Here is a 13,858-nt window from a genome sequence, read left to right on the forward strand (position 1 = left end):
ACACTAAACTATCCCCGGTGAGTTCCCGCTTTCTATTTCGCCATCAAGGCATCTGTTCATCAGATTAAAGGTTTTTTGGGGGTTTTGGGCATTTTATTGTGATTTAGTTTATAAAATTGTACATATTAATATTGCTAATGTTGTTAAAGGGAATATGCCCCAAAACTATGAAGAATCGTATAGCCTAATAAAGTAAATTAAACGGAAATGTAAAACAAAAATATGTTACTTCCATTCCCAAAATAAATACATTACTTATACATCCGCTTCTGTTTGTCAACACATTGTCTGAATAGTTTTTATTTTGTTATAATGTAGAGTTTAAAAAAGATTTTAGTTTGTATCTATTCGAAGTGCATTTTAGTCTTACGCAGTACTGTTCTGTTCCGATTATCATGCACATTCGCGCTCTAGCGTCCCTCAACTGGAAAATAAATGATGTTAGCATTGCGGTGGATAGGTTGGATATTTCGTATTGTAACTCACTATATGTAGAGAGATCGATTTCCTCCGGCAGCTCGCTGATGTTCACATCGAAACGATCTTGTACTTCGTTAAGTATCTTGGCGTCGTTCTCGTCCGAAACGAAGGTGATCGCCAATCCCTTGGTACCGAAGCGACCGGCACGGGCCACGCGATGCAAGTAGGTGTCGGAATCCTCGGGCATATCGTAGTTGAACACGATGTTCACACGCTCAATGTCCATGCCGCGGCCAAAGAGATTGGTGGCCACCAAAATGCGCTTCTGGAAGTCCTTGAACTGCTGGTAGCGATTCAGACGCTCCTCCTGGGTCATGCCGCGATGAATGCCGATGGCGGGGAAGTTTTGCTCCGTCAGCAGCTGGGACAGCGCCACGCAACGTTGCACAGACTTGACAAAGATAACCACCTATGGCAAGGATAGGGCATCAGTAAGTGGTACATAATAGTTAGGAGGCCCAGAATGACTTACCTGATTGAACTCGAGCACATCGAGCAGTTCGAACAGCTTCTTGTTCTTCTCGTTCTCCTTCAGATTGACGTAGTGCTGCTGCAGTCCGTGCAGTGTCAACTTGGCCTCATCGTCGACGTAGACCTCCATGGGCTAGATTTGGGATATAGAATGTGGCGCATTTTAAAGGACACAATTAAGAGGGGTACACAGAAATTGAACTTAGACTACGCTCGCCTCGGAACATACAACAATATGCTTAGAATTTTCTACATACGGCCACGCTACCACCACATCTCATTAACAAGACTCTGAACTGCTCCCGAGGATCGACGATCACTCTGAGAAGTGTGCGGTTTACAGATGAGCGGCATATCGCATCGCATTCGCTCTGGATTCACCTTGTCTCATCGGCCAGTCGGCGGGATGTTTGCTGTTTCTTGTAGTTTTATTCGGGTATTGCTTTTTGCTATCGTTGGTATTGTTAAATCATTGTGATTTTAATTGATGCTTTCAGCGGTTACTGGTTGTTTATGCTTTCGCAACGGTTTCTGCTTCCACGATTAACCATTTAGAAAATGGTGTCTGGTAGTTATTAACTAACTTTTTCGATACGAGTTATGCTCAAAGAGCGCTGGACGTTTGGGTGTACGCGTTTAACCATTTGCAAGATGGTGGTTGGCTTATACGGGGGATCAAGATCGAGAGTTCGATATCGCGTGGCATTAACAAAATAATAACTAATTGTCGTGATAGCGGTGGATGCGAGGTGAAGAAGTACGAGCATTTTGGTTATGAACACGTTGATATTTACATCTTGCATGAACTTTTTGCAAACGGGACGAATGTCCTTGCTCAATGTGGCAGAGAACATCATCACTTGTTTGCCGTGCGGTGTGCTACGGAAAATCTCTTGAACGTCACGACGCATATCTAAAAGAATGGATTAATGGTCAGTAACTTGGAAGGGGTTTGGTGATCATTGAAAAACTTACCCAGCTGCTCCAGCATCTTGTCGCACTCGTCCAGAACAAAGTGCTTCAAATGCTTCAGATTGAGTTTCTTGTTGCGAATCAAGGCGAGAATTCGGCCGGGGGTGCCTACCACAATGTGTGGTGTTCCGCTCTTGAGGGTCTCCTCGTCCTTTTGAATAGCCATTCCTCCAAAGAAGACAGCAACCTAAAAATAAATTTCAAATTAACATTAAACGTCTGCTAACTTATGGTTACTTAAAAGACCAATCATCTATTCTTTTCCCTTAAAATGATTTACATAATATTAGACCTTTTTGTGTATTAAAGCATACCTTGACTGTGGGCATGTACTTGGAGAATCGCTCATACTCCTTGCTGATCTGGAAGGCCAGCTCGCGGGTATGGCACATGACCAGGACGTGGCAGGTGTTGTTGTCCGATGGCTCCAGCTGCTGCAGCGTGGCCAGGACGAAGACGGCGGTCTTGCCCATGCCGGACTTGGCCTGGCAGAGGATGTCCATGCCCAGAACGGCCTGCGGAATGCACTCGTGCTGAACTGCAAACAGAGCATCGTTAGCGACTGTACCTTTAGCAACTGGAGGTGACGTGCAAGTACTCACCCTCCGAGGGATGCTCGAAGCCGCAGTCGACGATGGCGCGCAGGATCTCCGGTTTCAGGAGGAAGTCCCGGAAGCCGGAACTGTGTATAGACACGTAGGTGCCCTTGACATCCTTCTTGGGCGCCTCCTGATTCTCGACCGCAGTGGTCTCGGTCTGCTCCTCATCCTCGTAGTCCAAAAGATCGTCATTATCGGCCATTGCTGCTGACTGCTTTATTTTCTCTAGGTTTAGGCTATAAATTCGCAGCTAGATACTGGGAAATAAAGTGCGTGCGACTTGGTTACATGTGTTGGTAAAAGAAAATGCCGCTTTTTTTTTGCGGAACCGGTGCCGGCGTACCCTCCGCCATTTTGTTTTTCCACCGCACCGCATTGCATGTATTTCGAAACGAAAGGAAATACCCTTTGCAAGCGGGTTCTTTCTTGAGTGCAGTGTAAATTTCCGGACTGAACTCACCTTTTGGGCACGTTTATCACTTTAAAATACAACTTTTAAAGTGAAATTGACTATTGAAAATCTTTAACGCGATGCGGAGGGAAAAAACAGAGCAGAGCAGTGTGACCACAGTTTCTTGTGGACCTCAAGTGAGCGAAGCTGGACGATTTCGTTTATGATATCGATAGTTTTGCACAACTACTCCATTTATAACTTAAAGTCGACAGGCTTCAATTAAATACCTTAACTGTAGGGCTTTAAATTAAAATTGGTTGGTAGATTTACGTTTGCAGCATATTTATAACAATTTTAAGATCAAGCCATATTTAGGACTTTTTTCTTGCGAAGCATATGGTCACACTGGTCATGCCGGAAAGTTATCGATTAGTCTCTGAAACCATCGCAACCATCGGCTTTAAATTAAAATCGGTTGTTAGGATTACGTTTGCAGTATTTTTACAACAATTTTAAGATCAAGCCATATTTAGGACTTTTTTCTTGCGAAGCATATGGTCACACTGGTTATGCCGGAAAGTTATCGATTAGTCTCTGAAACCATCGCAACAAATTCGATTACACGTTCCAGCGTCGGCCGCGTTTTTTTGCTGCAAAATACTTCATTTTCCAATTTGTGCATTTTACGTTCGTTATAAAAAGTCAGGTAAGTTTTGTGCTGTCCACGAACAATTGTAGTTTTTCAATATATGAAACCAGTTAAAGTAGCTATGTAAATGCCGATCGAAACCGAAAGTGGCGGTGCAATTTCACTCGAAATCGAAATAACCCCCCTGCATGCAGCTGCGTGAAAATGCCGCAAATATTGAATTAAAACCGCCATATTGTGCAATTTTCGGGAGCTTATCAAATCGTTTTAAGTGCGTCGCTTGGATTAGTTAGGCGCTGCGATTGATTAAAGTAGTATTAGCCCCGCCTTTTGGCTCCACGCCCATAAACAAACGCCGACAAACTCACTTTTTTTTCTCGTCTGCTTTAGTACAGTCGCTTGAGTGGAAAGTGGCGTGCATGTGTATGTGTGTGAGTGATAGAGAGAGAGAGAGAGTGAGCCCGCACGAGAAACTCGTTTGCTTCTGTTTTTGAGCGTTTTGTGCGTTTCCCCTTTTTCGTGTTCGGTTCTGTTTGGAATTTTATCAGGGCGCAAAAATATCATACCCTACGCCGAACGAAAAAGTTGATGCTTTAATTTTATTAAGGCAGACGATTTATTAAATAGTCAAATTTGTTTTAAGTGTACTCATAGGGGGGTCAGCCACAAACATCTCACGTGTTATTCTGTTCATTGTTTTGCAGCGTGAACATGTCGAGCAAATCCCGACGTGCTGGCACCGCCACGCCGCAGCCCGGCGGCACCTCCACCCCCCGGGCGCCATCGGCGGGTCCGCAGCAGCACCACCAGCAGCCGCCCACCCTCTCGCAGCCGGCCTCCAGCCCCCTGAGTCCCACCCGCCACTCCCGCGTGGTCGAGAAGGTGGAGCTGCAGAACCTGAACGATCGCCTGGCCAACTACATCGATCGGGTGCGCAACTTGGAGACGGAGAACTCCCGCCTCAGCATCGAGGTGCAGACCACCAGGGACACGGTCACCCGCGAGACCACCAACATCAAGAACATCTTCGAGGCCGAACTGCTGGAGACGCGCCGTCTTCTGGACGACACAGCTCGGGATCGGGCTCGTGCCGAGATCGACATCAAGCGTCTCTGGGAGGAAAACGAGGAGCTGAAGGGACGTCTGGACAAGAAGACCAAGGAGTGCACCACGGCTGAGGGTAAGTGTTTGGGAACATAATCGATTTGAAAACCAGTTGTGGGGTAATGAAAGTGGAGTTATGAATTTGAAGAGCTCCATTCACATATATACTCACTTACTGTTGACCCTTCACATTAATCTTAAAAGCAGGAAGTAAGAAATTGTGGGGCGTGGCATGCTAGAAGGAAACATTATTCATTAGGATGTTAAACCGAAGATAATGGTTAACCCATGTCCACCCCATTCTGCATTTAACCTATATTAATTGATTGATTATCCCAACCCGCAGGAAATGTCCGCATGTACGAGTCGCGCGCCAACGAGCTGAACAACAAATACAACCAGGCCAACGCCGATCGCAAGAAGATTAACGACGAGCTAAATGAGGCGGTGAAGGAGTTGGAGAGACTGCGCAAGCAGTTCGATGAAACGCGCAAGAACCTGGAACAGGAGACACTGTCGCGCGTTGACCTGGAAAACACCATTCAGAGTCTGCGCGAGGAGCTCTCCTTCAAGGACCAGATTCACTCGCAGGAGATCAACGAGTCGCGCCGCATCAAACAGACGGAGTACAGCGAAATCGACGGCCGCCTCAGCTCTGAGTACGATGCCAAGTTGAAGCAATCGCTGCAGGAGCTGCGCGCCCAGTACGAGGAGCAGATGCGCATTAATCGCGATGACATCGAGTCCCTATACGAGGACAAGATCCGTCGCCTGCAGGAGGCCGCCGCACGCACTTCCAATTCCACGCACAAGTCCATCGAGGAGCTGCGCTCCACTCGTGTGCGTATCGATGGGCTCAACGCTAAGATCAACGATCTGGAGCAAATCAATGCTGACCTCAATGGGCGCATCCGTGAGCTGGAGCGCCAGCTGGACAATGATCGTGAACGCCATGGTCAAGAGATTGCCGTTCTCGAGAAAGAGCTCATCCGGTTGCGCGAAGAGATGACGCAGCAGCTACAGGAGTACCAAGACCTCATGGACATCAAGGTTAGTTTAATCCTCGTCTTAAATCTCTTCCGTATTAATATAATTGGTTTTTTAATTACTATAATTGGTTTATCCTACTTAGGTCTCCCTGGATTTGGAAATCGCCGCATACGACAAGCTGCTGGTGGGCGAGGAGGCTCGTCTGAACATCACTCCATCTACCAACGCGGCTACAGTGCAGTCCTTCAGCCAGTCGCTGCGCAGCTCCACGCGTGGCACGCCATCGCGTCGCACTCCCTCTGGCGCAGTGAAGCGAAAGCGCGCCGTGGTCGACGAGTCAGAGGATCACTGCGTCTCCGATTACTATGTGTCCGCCAGTGCCCAGGGCAACGTGGAGATCAAGGAGATCGACCCCGAGGGCAAGTTCGTAAGGCTGTTTAACAAAGGCAGCGATGAGGTGGCCATCGGTGGCTGGCAACTGCAGCGTCTGATCAACGAGAACGGTCCTTCGACCACCTACAAGTTCCATCGGTCGGTGAAGATCGAGCCGAATGGCGTGGTCACCGTTTGGTCGGCGGACACCAAGGCCTCGCACGAGCCGCCGTCGAGTCTTGTGATGAAGTCGCAGAAGTGGGTCGCCGCCGACAACACCAGGACGATTCTGCTGAACTCCGAGGGCGAGTCTGTGGCCACTCTGGATCGTATTAAGCGCGTGGTGTCCCATCATACGTCCTCCTCCCGGCTGAGTCGTCGCCGCAGCGTGAGCGCCGTGGATGGCAATGAGCAGCTCTACCATCAGCAGGGCGATCCTCAGCAGTCAAACGAAAAGTGCGCCATTATGTAAAATCAAATCTGAACCAGACAAACAAATAGCACACGGAAAGCATAAAACAGAACCCAAAACAAACGCTGAGAGGTACAGAGATTTATTATTCAGCTAAGTTATTTTTTGTGGCCGCAAGGCCAGTACTTTAATCAAAAACATTTTGTGTAGATCTGCTCAAGCAGCTAAGAGAGAATCTTCGTTTCGTCTGTACACCAATTCACTTTCTTAACCAATTCAATAGTTTATTTGTTTCAATGACAACGTTTCTGTCCACGTTTTATGTTTCCACCTAAACTGATCCATTGTAAACTTTATTTGGTATAAACTGGAGGCTTGTGCCTCTCTTATGCCACATAAAATTTACGTAACACCTTCACTTTTGTATTTGCCGCGAGAAGAACTTTGAAAATATTGCAAGAAAACAATATTTTCGATGTACTTGCGCTTCCCCTATTTAAGAAAATAGTTTTTAAGCAATATCCCACATAAACCAACCAGCGCCAACAAAAACAACGAGCACATAGTGAGGGATTAATAAGATACAGGTCAAGAGAATTAACTAAAAGATGCTCCTGACAACAGACATATTTATTTAAGTATTTTTTGTACAATCAGCATAAAATACATTATACATAATACATATATATATATATAGAATCATGCCTACGGAAGTGACAACCAGCCAGCAATATATATATTTTTAGCCATGGCCATAGGGTTTACGATCCCCAAACCCCCATCCCACGCCCCAAAAACGGCTTTCTCCCGGTGGAAGACCGGTTCTTGGGCTTCCTGCCGACATTTTACCGGACAAGTAACAATAACAACAACAGCGCAACACAAATGTACAACAATTACAGAAAAAAACGAAAGAAAATGGAAGTACATGTAGCAGCTCAGCGATCCGTCGCATTTTTTATGGGTGGGCGTGGTCGCGTTTTACGACGGCCTAACTAATTCAACGCCCACACAGACTATTATACACAAACTGATGAATACAACTACATTTTAAGTACATCTACGTTTATGTATGTAATTGCTAATAATTTGATAATTAAAATAAAACCATGTTTAATAAAAATTAGGAGCAGTCTTTGATTTACCGAGAGCAAAGCGGTAACTTTCGAAAAATAATTGTAATTCTAACGTTGTAAAGAGTGTACGGAAAACAATATGCCCTTTCGAGTTTGGTCTTAGCAGGGTATGCATTTCACTTTCGTCGCCTGGTGGCCCTTTTTCCGTCACTCGCTTTGCGTTTCTATTCGTCGCCTTGAGTTATTTTTGGAATTTTAATTTTTCTACGTTTGTGTGAGTGCTGCATACATATGCAATGCGGGCAGTGAAATCGCTCAAAAAATATATTTTTGAGTCAATTTCCGATTTCTTATCGATATCTCAGAGAGCAGAAACTTCTAAAACAAACGTGCTTTCAATTTATAAATATAATTTTTCTTCTTTTTCCGCCCCTGACTGTGTCTTTCAATAATGTGAGGTGTCAACCCTGTGCGACAATAAAGAGAGAGGTAAAAGCACTCAAATAAAACGCACTCAACGTAAACCACTCAAAGGCGAAAGATGCGGCTTAGAGTTCGTTCAACTGGAAAATGCAGTGACCGTTCAACCCGCGATAACGATAACAAAAGTATCTCAAGGTTGCTCCCAGTTGCATTTCTGATTATCTCTTATTTTTGTTAGCCGCAGAGCGTATTCCAACCGCAGCCGCAAAAACAAACTCAAACGCGAGCTAATCGCTGCATAAATTGCTGTTCGAATTGAACAATTGAGCAGTCTCAGTTCGCAGCTCCATTCGGAAATAGGCGACCAAAGCCAGTTGGAGCAAAAATCAAGTAATAATAATCATAAATAAGCAGCTGTTGGCACTCGTGTGTTCTGAAGGTGAGTGGCCAAGTTTATATATTGAACAAATTCAAGTACAATTCGCGTTGCCAAGTGAGAGCGAAAATGTTTTCAGTGAGGGCAACATCATAAATGGGTTAATTGTCAATAATTGTCAAAAAAAGTATTTGTGGCTTATAACTTATTATCACAAACAAATGAATGGGCCGCTTTACTCTTGTGCTATCTTATCCTACAATATCCACATCTAATCTAAATCCTGGTCTGGCTTTGCATTGTTAACGCCCTAAAGCGATAAGGCCTTTGTTTTCCATTAAGAACTGCCATTTCTTCTCGGCATTCACAGCGGGTAATGTGTTCTAGTTGTTCGCTGAAAAGTTGGGATAGCTAGTTCTGCACTTATTCATACTTTAATAAATCTTTCAGCTTGAAAATGAGATTGGTGATCTTGGAAACCAGCAACTCGGTCGGAGAGTGGGCGGCCAAATATGTGATGAAACGTATCAATGACTTCCAGCCGAGCGCCGACAGGTATGTATATTTGAACTATATACATTTGGCACTCAGTAACAGGCACTGTTTTTCAGATACTTTGTTTTGGGGCTGCCCACGGGATCCACTCCATTGGGGATGTACAAAGAACTGATCGAGTTCTACAAGCAGGGCAAGGTATCCTTTCAGTATGTGAAAACCTTCAACATGGATGAGTATGTGGGTGAGTCATGGGTACACTAAGAAGATTACCAGACCTGTTTCATGGCAATTGTGACCTATTGTTTTTAGGACTGGCCAGAGATCACCATGAAAGCTATCACTACTTCATGTGGAACAACTTCTTCAAGCACATCGACATTGAACCCAAGAATGTGCACATTTTGGATGGCAATGCAGCCGATCTGGTGGCCGAGTGCAATAATTTTGAGGATCAGATCCGCGAGGCTGGCGGAGTGGAGCTGTTTATCGGTGGCATTGGACCCGATGGGCATATAGCCTTCAATGAGCCCGGATCCTCATTGGTGTCCAGGACCCGGGTGAAAACCCTGGCGCAGGATACACTAGAAGCGAATGCCCGGTTCTTCGAAAACGATATGAGCAAGGTGCCCAAACAGGCTTTAACCGTGGGCGTTGGCACTGTGATGGACTCCAAGGAGGTGATGATCCTCATCACCGGAGCTCACAAGGCGTTTGCCCTGTACAAGGCCATCGAGGAGGGTGTGAATCACATGTGGACCGTCAGTGCCTTCCAGCAGCATGCAAATACACTGATGATCTGCGACGAGGATGCCACTTTGGAGCTGAGAGTTAAGACCGTGAAATACTTCAAGGTATGCCCGCCCTCGATTTCGTCGATTTTGTAGAGAACTGGGCATAGAACTGGTACACTGGTGCTTAGGTGGCTCCCCAAGGTGTTGGTCAAATAACCCCCTAATCACACTTGCATATCTGCCAATATTTAGATCCTAAAGTGAATACATGGGCACTCTTACACGGTTGTTAATTAAGTCTAAGAATTTGCATGCTTATATGATTGTAATATAAATGCTTCCACGGTTGTAGGTATTTGGTTAAGTAGAACGTTAAGAGAAACAGAACTTTGTTAACGACTGGCTGACTGGCCACTCCCACAATTTCACAGGGCATTCTCAGAGATCTAGACGAAGGCTCCCAACTGGAGGGCTACAAAAACTGATTTTGCGTAAAGTATACCGCTTTATTTTCCTTTTTCTATGCCACAATGCACTTTTAGAGACCAAAGCTATATTTAAGAAGGGCTATCTTTATTTCATCTGCCAAGTAATCGTGTTTGGAAGGAACACTGCCTGCGGCTGTATACTAGTTCTTAAATGCTTGGCTTTAAGTTAGAAAAGACCATCTGAAAATAAGGAAAACTTTAAATATTTGTGTTGAATGCTTTTTAACCATGTTTTATAATTTTAAGAAAAATAAAGCAATTTTCCTGGTTTTCGACATGAAGTAATGAATAAATACATCTTAGGACCTTGACATGAGTTAAAATGGAAATAAAGTTATTTTAGTACATTATCCGTTTAGGTTATTAGTAAGATTAGGTCTCCATATAAACTCTACTTACGATTAATAAACACTATTAAATGTAACATATTTGCAGAGTCTGATGGACGTTCATTCCAAGCTGATAGAGCAACAAAAGACGACGTAACCCCAGATAACCCAGCAAATAGTGGAGATCTGGATTCCATCAATCTACGAAACTCGTTACCATCAGAAGCAGCATTATAGTTTTTCGAATCAAACGAATTTTTATATAATAAATGTATTTTTGTATGTTATCGCTTTAAATTTTATAAAATTTTTGTGAAAGATGTTAAGTAGTCTTTTATTTCCAAAGTGTAAATGATTTAACTAAATTTTAAGTTCCCCATAAATAGTCAAAGTTAAATTTCATTGTATAATGTTGTAGTTTCCATGTTATTCTCTAAATTTTCTATAATTACAAATATGTGTATACAAGTAGTGGCTATGCCAGTCAAGAAGGCCCATCAGATCCTGCCCAGAATCTTGTTGTCCGTATAGACGAATTCCTCGTGATCCTCAATCAGGCGGAAGAGCTCCTTGGCATAGTAGATGGATCGCACCGATTCCTCCAGGATGAGCTGATGGTTCTGGACGGCCCGTCGCACCTGTTCGTGTATGAACATGGCCTCCAGTCGCTTGGCCCGCTGGGTCAGTAGACAGGCCTCGTTGCTCCGGAGACGCGCTTCTCCGGCCGTAAGTCGGCCCTCCACGACGGGCTGGTGACGTGCCGCGTGGCTGTGGTAGCTGCAGATGTCCCCAATGACGCCGGCATTCACATTGAAGATTCCGTCGGAGGCGCTGATCACCGTTCTGCAGGCGGCCGGAGTGCAGACCATTTCGCGTGCCAAATGCTCCCGGATCATCTCCTGCAGGGCTTCTCGGCGAGCAATGGTCAGGTAGCCCCTGCGGATGTACTTCCTGCCAATCTTCTCTCGCATCGCCTTGAAGCAGAAGACTTGTGTGCCCCAGCATTTACCTTTAAGTGGCTTCGGATTCTTGCGATCTGCTCGGGGCTCCCGGAAAAGTTGCCTCTTCACCCGCTTCAGGCTCTCCTTTTGGGCCGTCAGTCGCTCCGGGAGCAGGCAACTATTCACCTGGTGCCACACTTCGCCCGGCGTACTCAGTGCCATCGCACTTGTGGTCCTCCAGTACATCTTGTGACCCATGCCGTTCATCAGATACAACTGGCGGATGCACTCGTTGAGGAAGCTCCTCTTCGTGGGACTCTTGAAGTTGGGCGGATTATTGAGCACGTAGTGATCCCGCTTGTACACCACACAGTAGCCGTAGTCCTTGTCTCCGGTGAGGAGGCCTGGCTTTTGGTACACGATCAGCTGCTCGTCCTTGTAGTCGATGGGCGAGTTGAAGATGAATATCTGGTTCTTTAGGGCCTCCTCCTCGTTGGGTGTGCGGAACATCATCAGCTTCTTGGAGTTCGTGGTCTGGTCCATGGCTATCGGCGGTTGGAGTGTGTGTGATAATGATGAGGTTCATTTGACGGTCTTATATAGGGCGACAGGTACTCGATGTGGGTGGTGTTCTGAGCTGATTGTGATTTTCAGCAGGTCAGAATTTGGTTGTTTCTAAGCTTTAAATTGGAAATGCCGGTTTTATACCTGGGATGCGACAGATGTTCAGTATTGTCTGCCAATTTGCAGATTCCTTAAGAAAACCAGGTATAAGTAACAATAGGAAATGTAGCTGTTGGGATTCTATACCTATTCTGTAAATCAGTTTTATTTTATTTTTGAGAAGAGAACAAATTGTTTGCAGCTTGTATTTCATAAACATAATTTGTTTTTAGTGTAATTAAACCTTTAGCGATTCTAAAAACATGAGTAAGTAGACCAAATGGATAAATGCGATATGCAAATCGTATATAAACTGTAAGTTCTGTTACTCTAATCTTGATTGAATCCATAAGAAATATAATCGGTGCTTAACCTGTAGAACTTTCGTTATACGTGTATGTATCGTTATAATCGGACTTTTTTTTGGAGATTTCTGTTAAGAAGACCTTAATTTATGGAATAGTTATTTAATAGTTAATTATGGGAATAGCAAAAACCTTCGTAAGTGAGTTACGTGATCATTACTTTTATTAAATATTTTTTAGTATTTATTACTAAATATATATTCATACTGTATTTGCCAAATGGGACATACATGTAAGTGTTGGCAAAAAAATGTGCAAAAAGTGTTGGCAAAATCGAACGAAAGTTTTCAAGAGTCATACGGCTAGCAGATATTTCTTGAACAAATTGACTAATTTTTCAACAAAAATTTGACTTCAGCCAAATATTTCGTTCTGCTAAGTGTAAGTTTTCTCCTTTTAACTGGTAAGAAAAGTCAAACAGTCGGAGCCCTGACAAACAAATATCATCAGTCACGAGCAGAAAGCTAAGAGGACTATAAGAATTTAAAGCAACGCAAAGGATATTCAGGATATTGCAAACAGCTGATAACTGAAACTGCGAAATTATCCAAGGTAAGCAGGTAATAAGTCCACGTGTTTTTTTGAGTCTATAAGAAGAAATCCCGAGATGGATTTGAGTTTAGGCTGTGGCTTGCAGCATTTTTTATAACTTTGTCAACTTTGTGTTAATCCAGTCCAGGTGTTTGGGCCATAAACAGCGAAAATCGGACAGGAAAGTGGCCCAAATTCGCTGACAGGTAAAGCTCGTCTGCAGGTAAAAGCCCCTATTGCAGAAACCCCTTTTCGGTTTGGCTATAAGACAGAGGGATGGGGGATTGCAGCTGTCAGAGAGAATCCAGTCTTCAGATCGGCAACAACATGGGCAACGTAATGGATCGCAAGGTGTCCTGCTCAGAGGCACGTGCCACAAATACCACGCCCACTTCGATCGTAACTGAAAAGGAGCAGGAGACGACGAAGTCAGAAGTGGTGGAGCCACAGGAGGTTGTGCCCAATTTGTCGTTCCATTTGTTCAGCTATCGGCAGCAAATGGGCTGCAAGAAGCAGCAGTTGATGAAGTGGGCCACATCCAAGCTCGTACTCACCGAGGAGCTGCTCAAGTTGCAAAGGCGACGCCTGGGAGAAGCCAACAAGTCCTGGACCGACTTTGCATCCTTCTACTCGGATGAGGGCGACGAGGAGAACCGTGCGCCAACTGATGACGACCCAATGGCCCAGGAACTGAGCCACCTGAATAACTACCGAATGGAACTGAGGGGCACCATTCTGGAGTACGCCCAGGAGAAGATGAAGAAGCGGGAGAAAAAGAAGCTAAAGCGCCTGAAACGTCGCACCCTGATCTCCTCCAAGAAGCCCAGCAACAAGGACAAGCTCAAGTACTGGCATTCGGAGGTTGAGGAGCAGGTGGATTTGGATTTGGATGCCCAGGACCACACGGAAGTCATTGTCATCGATTAATGCAGTATTATTGATTTCTAAGTCTTAGTTCATTTATTCGTTATTCTTGTTGTAATTGTACATATAC

General features: G+C 44.8%; 5 protein-coding genes across 11 annotated transcripts; 3 read left to right on the forward strand and 2 right to left on the reverse strand.

Annotated features, from left to right (window-relative positions):
• Positions 1-264: 264 nt before the first annotated feature.
• Positions 265-3,280, reverse strand: LOC6542263 (ATP-dependent RNA helicase WM6). 2 transcript variants are annotated; one of them, XM_026979376.1, is made up of 8 exons: positions 3,204-3,280; positions 2,526-2,779; positions 2,238-2,461; positions 1,927-2,110; positions 1,746-1,864; positions 953-1,084; positions 487-889; positions 265-424 (listed from the first exon to the last, which is right to left on the reverse strand). In XM_026979376.1, the coding sequence occupies exons 2-8, from the start codon at positions 2,722-2,724 to the stop codon at positions 411-413; spliced, it is 1,275 nt and encodes a 424-aa protein (XP_026835177.1). In that variant the 5' UTR covers positions 2,725-2,779; positions 3,204-3,280; the 3' UTR covers positions 265-410. The 2 variants fall into 2 exon arrangements, with proteins under 2 accessions (XP_026835177.1, XP_001968815.1); XM_001968779.3 differs by having other exon boundaries at positions 2,983-3,256.
• Positions 3,281-3,365: 85 nt separating this feature from the next.
• On the forward strand, positions 3,366-7,363 carry LOC6542440 (lamin Dm0). Of its 2 annotated transcripts, none has more exons than XM_001968780.3 (4): positions 3,366-3,622; positions 4,270-4,745; positions 5,016-5,719; positions 5,802-7,363. In XM_001968780.3, exons 2-4 carry the CDS (start codon positions 4,277-4,279, stop codon positions 6,501-6,503), a joined length of 1,875 nt encoding a protein of 624 aa, XP_001968816.1. In that variant the 5' UTR covers positions 3,366-3,622; positions 4,270-4,276; the 3' UTR covers positions 6,504-7,363. The 2 variants fall into 2 exon arrangements, with proteins under 2 accessions (XP_001968816.1, XP_026835176.1); XM_026979375.1 differs by lacking the exon at positions 3,366-3,622 and adding an exon at positions 3,969-3,996.
• Positions 7,364-8,074: 711 nt separating this feature from the next.
• On the forward strand, positions 8,075-10,771 carry LOC6542550 (glucosamine-6-phosphate isomerase). 5 transcript variants are annotated; one of them, XM_001968781.3, is made up of 6 exons: positions 8,076-8,381; positions 8,769-8,873; positions 8,930-9,057; positions 9,126-9,667; positions 9,979-10,038; positions 10,471-10,771. In XM_001968781.3, the coding sequence occupies exons 2-5, from the start codon at positions 8,776-8,778 to the stop codon at positions 10,030-10,032; spliced, it is 822 nt and encodes a 273-aa protein (XP_001968817.1). In that variant the 5' UTR covers positions 8,076-8,381; positions 8,769-8,775; the 3' UTR covers positions 10,033-10,038; positions 10,471-10,771. The 5 variants fall into 5 exon arrangements, with proteins under 5 accessions (XP_026835179.1, XP_001968817.1, XP_026835178.1 ...); XM_026979377.1 differs by having other exon boundaries at positions 9,979-10,043; positions 10,471-10,540; XM_026979379.1 differs by lacking the exon at positions 8,076-8,381 and adding an exon at positions 8,625-8,691 and having other exon boundaries at positions 9,979-10,043; positions 10,471-10,540.
• LOC6542779 lies at positions 10,771-11,901 on the reverse strand. The gene has a single exon (XM_001968782.3). The coding sequence runs from the start codon at positions 11,846-11,848 to the stop codon at positions 10,862-10,864; it is 987 nt and encodes a 328-aa protein (XP_001968818.1). The 5' UTR covers positions 11,849-11,901; the 3' UTR covers positions 10,771-10,861.
• A 1,221-nt stretch (positions 11,902-13,122) lies between these two features.
• LOC6542582 lies at positions 13,123-13,806 on the forward strand. Its single transcript, XM_001968783.3, has one exon. The coding sequence runs from the start codon at positions 13,141-13,143 to the stop codon at positions 13,789-13,791; it is 651 nt and encodes a 216-aa protein (XP_001968819.2). The 5' UTR covers positions 13,123-13,140; the 3' UTR covers positions 13,792-13,806.
• The last annotated feature ends 52 nt before the right edge of the window (positions 13,807-13,858 follow it).

Source organism: Drosophila erecta, unplaced genomic scaffold (assembly GCF_003286155.1).
Source record: "Drosophila erecta strain 14021-0224.00,06,07 unplaced genomic scaffold, DereRS2 tig00000055-arrow-pilon, whole genome shotgun sequence".
NCBI classification, from domain to species: Eukaryota; Metazoa; Arthropoda; class Insecta; order Diptera; family Drosophilidae; genus Drosophila; species Drosophila erecta.

What these genes read in the sequence shown, in the direction of transcription:
- LOC6542263 (XM_026979376.1), bottom strand. Translation starts at nt 2,724, where the DNA reads ATGGCCGATAATGACGATCTTTTGGACTACGAGGATGAGGAGCAGACC. An exon ending in CTTCGAGCATCCCTCGGAGG is followed by an intron (nt 2,462 to 2,525) that starts GTGAGTACTTGC and finishes CTCTGTTTGCAG; the next exon opens with TTCAGCACGAGTGCATTCCG. An exon ending in GCAAAAAGTTCATGCAAGAT is followed by an intron (nt 1,085 to 1,745) that starts GTAAATATCAAC and finishes TCCCAAATCTAG; the next exon opens with CCCATGGAGGTCTACGTCGA.
- LOC6542440 (XM_001968780.3), top strand. Translation starts at nt 4,277, where the DNA reads ATGTCGAGCAAATCCCGACGTGCTGGCACCGCCACGCCGCAGCCCGGC. An exon ending in GGAGTGCACCACGGCTGAGG is followed by an intron (nt 4,746 to 5,015) that starts GTAAGTGTTTGG and finishes CCCAACCCGCAG; the next exon opens with GAAATGTCCGCATGTACGAG. An exon ending in AAGACCTCATGGACATCAAG is followed by an intron (nt 5,720 to 5,801) that starts GTTAGTTTAATC and finishes TATCCTACTTAG; the next exon opens with GTCTCCCTGGATTTGGAAAT.
- LOC6542550 (XM_026979378.1), top strand. Translation starts at nt 8,776, where the DNA reads ATGAGATTGGTGATCTTGGAAACCAGCAACTCGGTCGGAGAGTGGGCG. An exon ending in TTCCAGCCGAGCGCCGACAG is followed by an intron (nt 8,874 to 8,929) that starts GTATGTATATTT and finishes ACTGTTTTTCAG; the next exon opens with ATACTTTGTTTTGGGGCTGC. An exon ending in AGACCGTGAAATACTTCAAG is followed by an intron (nt 9,668 to 9,978) that starts GTATGCCCGCCC and finishes ACAATTTCACAG; the next exon opens with GGCATTCTCAGAGATCTAGA.
- LOC6542779 (XM_001968782.3), bottom strand. Translation starts at nt 11,848, where the DNA reads ATGGACCAGACCACGAACTCCAAGAAGCTGATGATGTTCCGCACACCC.
- LOC6542582 (XM_001968783.3), top strand. Translation starts at nt 13,141, where the DNA reads ATGGGGGATTGCAGCTGTCAGAGAGAATCCAGTCTTCAGATCGGCAAC.